The sequence below is a fragment of the Hibiscus syriacus genome, unplaced genomic scaffold, assembly GCF_006381635.1.
Source record: "Hibiscus syriacus cultivar Baekdansim isolate YM2019G1 unplaced genomic scaffold, ASM638163v2 tig00003715_pilon, whole genome shotgun sequence".
Taxonomy (NCBI): Eukaryota; Viridiplantae; Streptophyta; class Magnoliopsida; order Malvales; family Malvaceae; genus Hibiscus; species Hibiscus syriacus.
The window spans coordinates 554082-567328 of record NW_024061980.1 but is presented as its reverse complement, the minus strand read 5'-3'; the positions used below and the strand labels follow the sequence as shown (position 1 = coordinate 567328).

The 13247-nt window shown below is 35.4% G+C and overlaps 1 protein-coding gene and 1 long non-coding RNA gene across 2 annotated transcripts; one reads left to right on the top strand and one right to left on the bottom strand.

The window, feature by feature from the left end:
• Positions 1-3099: 3099 nt before the first annotated feature.
• On the top strand, positions 3100-3970 carry LOC120179555 (stress-response A/B barrel domain-containing protein At5g22580-like). Its single transcript, XM_039185132.1, has 2 exons — positions 3100-3418; positions 3587-3970. The coding sequence occupies exons 1-2, from the start codon at positions 3300-3302 to the stop codon at positions 3783-3785; spliced, it is 318 nt and encodes a 105-aa protein (XP_039041063.1). The 5' UTR covers positions 3100-3299; the 3' UTR covers positions 3786-3970.
• On the bottom strand, positions 3428-11665 carry LOC120179566. Its single transcript, XR_005521624.1, has 3 exons — positions 11655-11665; positions 4935-4944; positions 3428-3789 (listed from the first exon to the last, which is right to left on the bottom strand). It is a non-coding gene; the product is annotated as an uncharacterized LOC120179566 (long non-coding RNA).
• Between the last annotated feature and the right edge of the window lie 1582 nt (positions 11666-13247).

Genomic DNA, 13247 nt, shown 5'->3' with positions numbered 1-13247 from the left:
AATAAGTAATAATCTTTAATCGAACAATTTACGAAAACCTACGAGTATCTCTCGAAGTACGTGGACCAGACTGATCCACAGGTTGAGAATCAATGGACCCAGTCAACCCTTGAACATGGGACTCACAAGTACCTTCATGAAAATATAAACCTAAAGCAATTCTATAATCAAATATGAGATAAATAAGAAAATTTGCTAAAAATACTATTCATTTTAATGGTCTCAATTCAGGGCTTTCGGGTTAGAATTTGGCAAAACATACTACAAAATCGGACTCAGGACGTCGAAAAACATTAGGATAGAAGTTTTTGAAAAAAGTCAACACTGGTCAATGGTCAAAGGTCAATGGTGGCGGTGACTCGACATGACTCGTCTTAGTTTGGCGCGGCTTGGGCCAATTTAATTGGACAATTCAGTTAGATGTTTCAGTCAGAAAGGTGTACAGGTTGGGTCAGATACGAGTACGAATCCGATCGGGTCAGAGGGTCGGGTTGACTTATTTCAAGGCGGTCCACCATGAGGTGGATGATCCCCACGCGCAGGGTCAGTGTGTAGGGACGCGAGCGGTGGCGTGTGAGGTCGGACAAAATTTTGAAAATTTTTCTAAAATTAATTTTAAGATTTTAAGGTACTTACTTACCTCAAATCACAATGGTAAATGATAGAGAGCTCGATTACACTTCGCTGAAAACTTGAAGTTTCTCACCCCTTTACACGCTAGCGAAAGAAACAACTTAGTGACCATCAATGACTCGAGATGACACACTGAACACAAAGGTGATGGCGGTGTAAAAAATGGAGTAGTGATCGGCGACGGTTGAAGTTTTTGGCTAAAAGTTGCTAAAAAGGGAAGGAGAGAGAAAGAGATGATTTTGGGTTTCTAGAAATAGAAACTTTAAGGAAAAGGGAGGTTTTATACCCAACAAAAAGAAAATGTTGTAGTTATACCATAAGTCCTCCAAGTTTTAGAACTTTCTAATTTGGACCAGAATTCAATTAAAAATTTATTTTGGTCCCCTAATTTAACCAAAATTCAACTTAGTCCTTGAAATTAAAATTAAGAAAATTTATGCTATAATTTGGGGTGTGACACTAAGTATGATTTCTATCATGCTTAGTTAATTTCTCAATAAGCCAAAGGCTTAAGCGATACTTAATTTTGATCGTGAGAATTGAAAAGCACTAATATATTCGAATATCTTTCTAAATTTTCTAAAAACATGGATTGACAATAGGCCTTTTCTTTAAAAATCTCTACACTTTCAATTCAAAAAGAGCTCATTGGTTTGATTGCTGTTCCGATTTAAAGTTGGGAGGAATGATCGACTTGTAGCACATTTGACTTCCTATGAACACACTTAGAGGCGGTTCACTAAGGGAAATTTGGGTCAGGTTTGATTCTCGTTGAAACAACATAACCCGAGTCGAACTTTTCCAACGCTTAAACTATTTGGTGCTAGCGACTATAGCCGTGGTTAGTCCAATGCTTAAACTATATTGAGGGTCGGATTTAGATTGTTGGTTTACCAGAGAGAAAAGTAAGTTACACTGATTGTGCCTTGTAAATTGTAATTGGCATGTGTCCGGAGTAAAATCCTCTTCGATGATCAATTGGAAGCGAGGCCTGAGACTGTTTTACTTAATTGATTATCTTCTCAAAATTTACTTTCGTTAGTTCCTCCAAATATATTTCCAAATTCACTTTTAGTATGTTACCTTTATTTTCTGCTTTACTTTCTTAATTAAAACCCTCATTTTTCTTACTTTTTCAGTAAAAGTCAGAATCAAAACTTTTCAACATCATAAGCTCCTTAGTTTCTTCGGATTAACCATTTTTTTTCTATACTATCTTTTTAGTTTATTTATCGGACAAAATGGTTGATTTATTCGACAATATACGACACTTGTCATTGATACTACGTTTTGATGAATAAATTTTAATGTTACTATTTACGCATTAATTGTGTTGTTATATATACACATATAATGTCAGAAATTCCTTAGTGTAATGATGAGAAATCTCCCAGAAATCCCTGCAATAAGAATCCATTATTTTTTGGTAACATGCCGCACCTTCTTCGGGGTGGATTATATTAGTATTAAATTACAATTATGATGTATGTTTTGAATGTAATTGAAGATTATAACTATGGATGTTATAGATTATAATTATAGTGTTCGTTGTGAATATGATTAAAGTATTATAGTTCTCGATGTTATAAATGCTATGTAATTTTTTAATAGATAAATATTATGTAATTTATAATGATTGACTGATTGTTACCAACGTGATTTAATTTTTAAAAGTTTTAATTTTATATTTAAATAATTTATTATCTATTTTAATATTTCAGTATTAATATTATTATATATATTATTTAATAAAATTGTTTGTTTTATAAAGAAACATTTATTAAAAATAAATGAACGATATAAATGTCACTGTGCTAAATTAAGAATAACAATCATAATCTTAATAAATAACCTGTAAAATAATCTACATGTATTTGGGTGTTTATTAATATTGAGTATTCCTTTTTAATTTTATTTTTGATTCAATCCAAAAATGTTCAAATGTTTCACTAACGAGATTTTACGGTAAAATTTTTCAGATGAAACATCTGAAACAATAATTCTTAAGAAAATGCACCTCAAAAGTTATTTCATGGATTGAGGTGAATGTTACCGTAATAATCAAAACTGCACCTATAATTTCAAACCTCTTGTTGGTTTCAAAACTCTCCTTAGGAGGTTTCAAAAAATATGCATGTGTTCATGGTCATGAAAGGCGAAATAAGAAAAAAAAAAAGAGAAAAAGGGGTTGTATCATGTGATGATAGTGACAGAGAAAAACAGGTGATGCAAGATCTCAAAATTCAAGAAAGAAAAATGAAATGGAACTATTATGAGTTATGACCAACATTTCATGTGCAAAAGCAAAAGGCAAGGCAAAGCAAAGCTGACAACGAGCTGTGGACAATTTTTATCGTGCGGTACAGCAAAGAAAATGGCTGACCAGTGGGTCTCCCCACCCATGCAAACCTGTACCTCTCCATATATTGAAATGCAGATCTTGTCTAACAAAGGACTCTGACCCCTTTAGGCTTTAGGTCATGGTTGGTAATACAAACGGTGAAAATTTGTGGGTGAGACTGTTGAAATTGACACCAAAATAACGTTGGGTTTTGTGTATAAATTTGTGTGATTTTTCCGGGGTTAGCTGCTTCTAACGTTTTATAAACCCTCAAAGCTTGAAAAGCTTTCCTTTCTTTCTTTCTTTCTTTTTTGAGGGAGTAATAATGGCAGGGTTTAAGCATCTTGTTGTTGTGAAGTTCAAGGAATGTGCAGTGGTTGAAGAGATTTTGAAAGGTATGGAAAAGCTGGTTTCTGAGGTTGATGCTGTCAAGTCCTTTGAATGGTGAGTTTTTTTTAATCATTTAGATCATTTTGCATGCTTGTATTTAATGCTCCTTCATTGAGCAAATACTTCCTCGTTGTAGAAGTGTTTTTGTCCTTTAAAATTTGATTAGGATGTTTATGTCAAGAACTGAATAACTGGAAACATGAACTGAAACTGTTGTAACAGGGGACAAGACATAGAAAGTGAAGAGATGCTTAGACAAGGATTCACTCATGCCTTCTTGATGACATTCGAAAAGAAAGAAGATTACACTGCGTTTACCACCCATCCCACCCATATTGAATTCTCTGCTACGTTTGTTGCAGCCATTGACAAGTTGGTGGTGCTTGGTTTTCCATCTGTTGCTTCTAAGTCTCCAGCCTGATCATCTTGCCAAGATATCCTTCAACAATAATAAATTAAAGAAAAAAGCTATCTAGGAATACAAGTATTTGTTATGCTTAATCTCTCTTTTGTTTACATCTCTATGTTTACTGTCTGTGTTATGGCTTCCTGCCATTTCTGTCAATTCCCCAATAATCTTAATTTCAATTATTGATATGCATATCACATGCCTTTTGCTTCGTTTTTTTGGGGGGGAATTTTGAGCCTACCATATCACGATTCCGACATACCCATAGTTGCCTGTCCCAACAAGGCTATGCCCCTAATTTTCAAAGTTCGTATTCATGTGATTAATCGAAAACTACATGATGATTCATCTTAACGATATCGTCCATGCCGTAATAGTTATTATAATGGCACCAAAAAGTTGATAAAATACGACAAATTTCATCAAGATTGTTACTCATTATAGGCAAAAGGTTACAAGTAAAAATGTATATAAAAAACGGTAAGTGAACCGGTAATAAGCATGTGGGACGAGGACCCATCAGCTTGAACCATTACCATGTCAGAGAATTGAGTAGTAGTGAAGGGAAACATGAAGAATCTTGGAAAGGATACTTAAAGGAAAGCGATATTCCACTGGAAAAAGAAAAAAAATGGTGGTCCAAGCTGGCATGTATTATGACATAATCTCGGATGAAAACCAGCCTTATATCGTTATAGACAGGTTTACATATGGTGAGAACACATGATCGCCAATTTTCCAAAATCGATGAATATTTGATCTCAAAGTTTGTGATTTAAATAACATAATCTAAACAGCCCAAAAGTGAAGGACTGGACAAGGTTTTGCTTTAATTCATTGTTTACATGCAAAACTACGAAATAAAAAAGAAACAGTAAATTATAACGTGCGCTTGAAATAAGAATGACATATTAATTATTGCAGTGTATTCATGCAAAACTGGGATTTTAATCTGATGAAGCTTGGGGTTGAATTCATACTCGCAAGCTATTCACAACACTTTTCAACCAACAATGAAGTATTTTTCTATTTATCAATCAATATATATATATATATATATATATCTACCGAGATAGAAGTCTCATTAAAACTTTCCTAACCCTAAATAGATGAAAACAGTACACCCTATCAAAGTAGCAAAACAACAATAAAACTCAGCACGCAAAAAACCCTAATGTACAGGGCACCAACAAGCCTAGAAGAATCTGCTAATTGTCCTTTGGACAATCAAGCAAGCATTAGAAGAATAACATACCCCTGAAATACCAACCCGGTAACAAAAGTCAGCAACACTCGTAAACGAACCTGCAGAAGAACCTTAAGGTGATTATGCCAAAATTTCTATTCCCACCACGCTTTAAACAACTTGGAACGAAGTAAACCTTGTTTCGCCAATTGATCCGCTAACCTTTCCTTCTCTTGGGACAAACAAACTTCACTCCGGGAATTTGAATTGATAACTTATCAATCTCTTCGAACAAATCCCGCCACCTCCAAGGTCTTAAAGACATGTTTTTAATCCAATTCAGCGCGACTTGAGAATTTGATTAAACTATCAAACTAAAATTTTCAGACCATCCAGTTTTCAAGAAAATCATTAGTGCAATTTTTGCTGCCTCTAGTTTCGCAAAATCAGAGTTCACCGGGAAAACAGGGCCTGAGAACATCGCCTTTGATCGATCTTAAAACACCTCCACAGTGTGCTGCCAAGCCTTTGAAGGAACCGTCCACATTAAACTTCAAGAAACCCGTTCCAGGAGGACACCACACCAGATGAACATTACTATCTATTAATCACTCTAAGAGGTTATTCCACTAATCAACTTCGTTAACTAGTATATGTAGGGTATGCGATAAAACCATCCTGTATAGTAGTTAGTAATCTAATATAATACTAACTCATAGAAAGTTAGATAAGAATAACTACTAGGTAGTTTATTTCTATTAGGAAACTTACCTCTAACTTTGTGTATAAATCGAGATGTACTTTAACCTAAACAATACAATGATTGAGAATTTTTCTCTTCTCGATTCTGTCGTGTACCCTTTTTCAACATGGTATCAGTTAGGTGATCGGTCATTCTTCTCTATCTTAGCTGATCAAATTTTTTTCTCCCAACTCTAGCTGCCAATCATGACTTTCGCTTCTTCTACATCAGGTGTCACCCCGGAAATCCTGACTCCATCGTCTAATTTGAACTTCTCTTATGTCTCTTATGCCTTTATCACATGTCATCGCTTGAATGGTGACAACTATATCCCTTGGTCCCAATCTGTCTGCCATTATTTAACCGACCGACGCAAGGAGCACCGTCTGTTGGAGACTACGTCGGTTCCTGCTATGAAGGATCTTGAGTATACGACCTGGCTAAGTAAGAATACCATGATTATGCCATGGCTCATCAATTCCATGCTACCTGCCGTTGGGGAAAACTTTCTACTGTGTGCAACAACGGCTAAAATTTGGAGTGCTGCAAAGGTGACGTACTCGAATATGGACAACTCGACTATCCTATTTGGGATTGAATGTCAGATTTCCAATCTTAAACAAGATAACCTAATCGTTACTATGGAAGCAACTTGACCTCTTCGAATCCCATGATTGGCAGTGTGTAGACGATGCTCGTCTATTCAAAAAGACTGTTGAAAGACATATATTTCAGTTCTTGTCTGGCTTACATCGGGATCCTGATGATGTTCGTGGAAAAGTGTTGTGTCTCGCCACCCAATGAAGGCTCTGTATGGCTTGCTCACTCTCAACCAACTACTTGACCAAATAAGGGAAGACCTTGGTGTAACTATTGTAAAAAGATTGGCCATGTGAGGGATTCTTGTTGGAAGTTACATGGCAAGCCTACTGATGGAAAATCTTCAAAACAACATGATACTCAGGGCGATTATAATACGTTCACTAAAAATATAAATGAAAGAATTGTAGTAGTTTTTTAGTCAATTGAACACTTCTTCCTAATCCGCACCTGCGACTTCCACTCCTGAAGGTAGAATTTCTTCTGCTACTTTGGCTAACAAATCCATTACTCCTACTTGGATTGTGGATTCTAGTGCAAGTGGACAAATGACAGATGATCTTCGACTCTTTCAAACTTTTCATTTCGAATCGTTTATTTCTTATATTCGGACCACAGATGGTTCTCTTTACAGTGTTATCGGTCATGGGTGTGTTCGAATAACTCCGAACATCTCTTTGTCTCATGTTCTTTATGTTCCCAATATCTCTTGCAATCTTATCTCCATTAGCAAGCTATATGTTGATTTATGTTGTACCACAAAACTTAACTCTGATTTTTGTGAATTTCAGGATTGACCTCGAGGAAGATGATTTGCAATGATAGACTTTGTGGGGAGTCTTTACCTACTTTTGGCAACTTTATTCCCGACCACCTACCTCTTTAAATGTCATCTAGTAATTTCCTTTCCTTGAATCTTCAACTGATGTTATGTTATTACATTTTCATTTAGGACATCCTAGTTTCTTTTATCTTGCAAAGTTGTTTCCACATTTGTTTATCAATAAAAGCCCTAAATCTTTTTCATGTGATATTTTTCCACTTGCTAAACAAACTAAGAGTGTTTATCGACCAACTCTGTATAGACAATTCAAACCATTTACGCTAATACATGGTGATATTCGGGGTCCATTCCGGGTTGCATCTTTACATGAGTTTTGCTGGTTTGTTTCCTTTATTGATGACCATACTCGTACTACCTAGAAATTTCTCATGAAACATAAATCCGAAGCTTGTGAAATATTTAAACGGTTCCATAAGATGGTTGAAATCCAATTTCAATGTTCTATTCAAATGTTTCATTCTGAAAATGATAGTGAGTATTTTGCCAATATTTTGGGTTCTTTCTTTCAGGAACACGGGAATCTTCACCTAACATTGTGTGTTAATTCTCCTCAACAAAATAGGATTATTGAGCAAAACAATAGGCATATCCTTGAGGTTACACAATCTTTTATCTTTTCTACAAATGTACCTTTTTTATTTTTGGGATTCCCTTTTATCTACCATTTTTTATTAACCGTCCCCCTAGTAAACCGTTGAATTTTAAATGTCCGAGAGATGTGTTTCTCTAGTTCTTTCCCACTTTTAAATCGATGACCTTATTACCCCTTAGAGTTTTTGGGTGTATCGTGTTCGTTCATAACAATATTGCTTCCATATCCAAATTATATCCTCGAGTGTTTTGGTGTAGATTTCTGGGTTATTCATCGAGTCAAAAGGGATTTCAGTGTTATTGTACCTATACAAAAAAATCTTTTGTGACCATGGATGTTACGTTCTTTAAAAAACACATTTTCCCCTTAGGGCTGATATCTAGGGGGAGTCATATAATAAATATCAGTCTGTTGACTCACAACAATTATTGTCACTTGATTTGCAGTCAGCTTCGTTTGATCAACCAACATTGTCAAACCAATCAATCCATCCAAACCAACCCACAAAATCACCCTAGCGGAACCAAACAACAGTTTCACCATTACCAAAACAACATATCGAAACAAGCTTACTTCCCATGATCAACATATCAATTTGTCTCAAATACCTCAGTTCAAATCATTGACTTACACGAGATGACAAAAGCCAATTTCCAAACCAACCCGTGAACCTTATCTCGATCCTCCCACACAGTATGAACACTGTCGTGAACCGGAATCGAATGAGAATCCTTTGGAGAATGACGGAGGTAATCAGAGTTCTTTCACTGAATTAAATGTTTTAATTGATGATAATGACTTGTCGATTACTTAAAAGAAAGGAGTAAGAAAATGTATAAATTATTCGATTGATAAGTTTGTTGCATATGAAAAGCTAATGTTGTGTTTTAAGAAATTTACAGCAAGTGTCGATAGAATTATTGTTCCAGATATAGTGGAGGAAGCGTTGAAAGATCCTAACTGGAAAAAGAAGGTAGAAGAGGAGTTGAAAGCATTGGAAAACAACAATACTTGGATTGTAGTTGATCTTCCAAAAGAAAGGAAACCAGTCGGCTATAAATAGGTATTCACAATTAAATACAAAGTTGATGGAAGCATTAAAAGATACAAGACATGATTAGTGGCGAAAGGATTTACTCTATATTTTGGAGTCGATTATCAATAAACATTTTCTCCAGTATCAAAACTAAACACTACGAAAGTGTTACTATCATTAGAGGTCAATGAAAACTGGGTGCTTCACCAGTTAGACATCAAAAATACCATTTTAAATGGGAGCTTAAAGGAGGAAGTATATATGCGAATTCTGCCTGGAGTATAGAGTAATGCAGTAAAAGTGTGTAGAATATTAAATTCCTTGGATGTAAGCAACCTCCAAGAGCTTGGTTCGACAGATTTATAAAGGTGATTATTCATGATAGTTACAAGAAATGTCAGTCGGATCACACTTTATTTGTCAAAACAGCCTTGAACAATAAAAAGTCAATTTTAATTGTCTATGTGGATATGATTCTAATAAGTGAGGATTCTATAGAGATAGAAAAACTAAGGACTGCATTGGTAAAGAATTTGAAACCAAAGACTTGGGTACTTTACGATATTTCCTAGGTATGGAGGTTGCAAGGTCAAAAGAAGGGATAATGATCAATCAAAGAAAATATATCCTTGATTTATTATTGGAAATTAGAATGAAGGAATGCAAACCGACAGAAACCCCCATGAACGCAAATTTTAAGCTAAGGAGAGAAGAATTGGGAAAGCCAATGAACAAAGAACAATATAAAGGCTAGTAAGTAAACTCATTTATTTATTACATACAAGACTTGATATTGCATTTCCTGTCAGCATAGTTAGCCAATATACGAATGATCCAAGGGAAGAACATTTAAAGGTTGTAAATAGAATTTTAAGATAATTGAAAATGACACCAAGGCATGTGTTAATTTTTAGAAAGAGTGATGATAGAACAGTAAGATTTTTTTTTTTGATTCAAGCTGGCCAGGTGAATTAACTAATAGAAGGTCTACAACTGGTTATTGTTCATTTGTGTGGGGGAAATCTAGTCACTTGGAGAAGCAAAAAACAAGTTGTGGTGTCTCGAAGTAGTGCAAAAACATAGTTTTGAACAATGCACTTGAAATTTGCTAAGGAATCTAATTACAAAGATTGTTAATTGAGCTGGGGTTATGTGAAAACATGTTTTTTTTAACTCAGAGTGATAGTAAATATGCAATAAGTTGCGAAGAATCATGTTCATCATGACAAAAAAAAAACATGTGGAGATTGACAAACATTTATCCCTGAAAAGGTGAATGGTGGATCGGAAAAGCTCAACTATGTCTCAACAAAGAATCAGTTAGTAGATATTCTCACCAAAATGCTTCCAATACTTAACTTTGATGAGATTACATCCAAGTTGGGTCTTTTCAATATTTACTCCCTAACTTGAGGGGAGTGTAGGTTATGTGATAAAACCATCTTGTATACTAGTTAGTAATCTAATATAATACTAACTCTTAGAAAGATAGATAAGAATAACTTCTAGGTAGTTTATTTCTACTAGGAAACTTACCTCTAACTTTGTGTATAAATCGAGATGTACTTTTACCTAAACAATACAATGATTGAGAAATTTTCTCTTCTCAAATTATTACGTGTACCCTTTGTCAACAATATATTACCGTTTATCAATTTAATCCAGATAAGTGCCCTCCTCTTCACATTGAACAAAACGTCCTTTTGAGCTGTAGCTTTATTTTCGAACACCAATTCATTCTTCCATAACCATACACTTCATAAAGCGTTGCAACCGAGATTAATCAGACTGATCTTGTCGAGCCGAACAAGGGAACCAAAAAAAAAAGAACGAGTCGAAGCTTCTAGGAGAAGGCTAATCCTTCAACCACCATTTGCAAGATTCTCTCCAAAAAAAAGGGTCATAAATCCTTCAACCAAAATGAAATGCTGATTCCACGCCAATTTTACACCAAGGAAAGCTGCTCGAAGATTCGTCTAATTTCACCCATTTCTAAGAGAAACTCCTTGGTTGATAGCCTACCAATTTTCAACATCCATAGGAAAGTTTCCACTTTGGGCGGAACCTTCATTTTCCAAACGTGAACAAACTCGAAATCCGGGACTACTACATTAGCATTTACCAGTAACTGTGTTAATTTCCCAACTGATTAACTTTTTATCACCTATCCACATGCCCCATAGAAGATTTCTTCTTAACTTGTCTAGTTTATGTAGGGCCAGTTTTGGGACTTGAAAAATAGTCATATAATATAGTGGAATCGCTGACAAAACGGAGTTGATCAACATTATTCTTCCTGTAAATGTCAAATATCAACTTTTCTAGCCTGAAAGTTTACTCTTGAATCTAGCCACTACCGGATCCCGTGTTAAAACACATCTCGGGTCAGCCCCCAAGGGAATGCCCAAATAATTAAAAGGTAGGGAACCTTTTTTACAACCACAAACTTTTACCAAACGATCGACACACTCTGTATCAATGTTTATACCTACTGGGCAATATTTTCTAAATTTTATACTTAGCCCTGAGCTTACCTTAAAGCATCTTAAAATGTGTTTGATATTCGTTAATTGTTCTTCACCCGAACTTAGAAAAATGACTTATCATTCGTGAATTATAGGTGGGATATCGAAGCATTCAAGATTATATCGTGGATATCTTCGATCAAACTCGAGACCTCTACTTTGTCAATCAAGAGATGAAGGGGTTCTAAAACTAAAATGAGTAAAAATAGAGACAAGGGATCCCCCTATCTCAGTCCTTTACGCATTGTAAACTCTTTGGTTGGGGATCCATTCAGCAGAATTGAGACCTTAGATGTCGAAATACAGCAAAAAAATCACTTGAATCACCTTTTGCTAAAACCCATATGATCAAGCACCATAAGCATAATATCTCAACGAACGTAGTCGTATGCTTTTGAGAAATCAAGTTTTAGGACTCTGCTATTCAAGTCATTGTATGAGGTGTTCCATCCTTTAAAAGCTTGCTTCACCATCTTCAATTTCATTTATAGATTTTTACCAAAATTTTTGCTATCTCCCAGCGTTTCCTTAATGATCTTCAAGCACCCACCCCTAGCAAACCATGCGTTTATAATCTTGAATGGTCTTGGTCCCCAGTACTACCTCACTCGCCAAGAGGAGTGGGATATGATCTGAAAAGATACGAGTTGAGCCTTGGAGCGATAAATCCTCATACAGATTATCACAATTCGTTTCTAGTAGGAATCCATCGAGTTTACTACGACTGTTTCCTGGTCCAAACCACGTGAATTTTCTCCCAATCAAAGGAATTTCATTCAAACTGCATGACTCAATAAAATTATTAAATTCGTTTATACCAATACAAGTGTTTCCTTTGCCTCTCATCTCTTCTTTGGATCTAATCGCGTTGAAATCTCTGCCTACAAGCCAAGTATAGTTATAAGAATTCCTTAGCGCGATTAATTTATCCCATAAACTAATTTGTTATCGTTTATCACGAGGTGCATATACGCTTATACAAGTAAAATTTAATTCTTCTTCAACCCATTTTCTTGAGATTAGAATGTACCTGGAAGATATACGGCTATTCTCGACCAAAAATTTCTTTTTGTCCCATATTGTTAACATATCCCAGAACGACCCACTGCCTCATACGCCAAGAACTCAAACTCATCATCGTACCAAAGTCTCCCTACTTCATTTTCATCAATTGAACCCTTCTTTGATTCTTAGACAAACACCATCCCTGCCTTATGAATTCTAATCAGTTTCCTTAATTTTGACCTCTTTGAAGCTGACCTCAAACCCCTGATATTCCATGATATTATTCTTATCTCTGATTTTTTTTTGTAAAATTTTTCACTTAAAAATCCTTGTTTCCTTGATCCAATTCTTATAACCTAGCAATTTCGATTACTGCCTCACTCTCTTCACCCCTAATTTTGATGCCAAGATCTTTTCCCAGCTGAAGTGACTTCTTCGCCTCTTTTGTGAAGATTTCTCATCTCGACTTTAAGTCAAAATCTAATAGTCATCTCCCTTGTAATTTTGATGAGCCGGTTGCCTTTCCCTTCCTCTTAATCCTTTTTTGAGCTCTGTCCCTCTTTTTCTTCTCTTCTTCGGTTAGATTTTTATCCTGGATTTTTTGGAGCGAGCCATATTTCCTTGCCCTTGACGGTTTCTCTCTGCTAAAAAATTCAGGTATTTTCAGTCTACCTACCTTTCCCTCCTTAGACGTGCAAATAACTTCCGAGTCATTGTGGACCACATTCATGGTTCTATCCTTTTGATCTTTATTATTCAGAAAGTCTACTCTCTGAGCCCAATTATATGTTGTTTCCAACTACCTCGTTGATAATGGATATTGGGGCATTTCGATCTGGTCTTCCTCTGTAAATTGGATTTTGTTTCTTTTAAAGCCCATAAGGCTCAATTCTTCAATAGAATTTTTCTTGTATCCTACTAGGCTAACAATGGGTTCTTCTATG

Bases quoted from the DNA above. Each gene is read 5' to 3' on its own strand.
- LOC120179555 (XM_039185132.1), top strand. From the start codon at position 3,300: ATGGCAGGGTTTAAGCATCTTGTTGTTGTGAAGTTCAAGGAATGTGCA. The intron at 3,419-3,586 runs GTGAGTTTTTTT...CTGTTGTAACAG, and splicing joins GCTGTCAAGTCCTTTGAATG to GGGACAAGACATAGAAAGTG.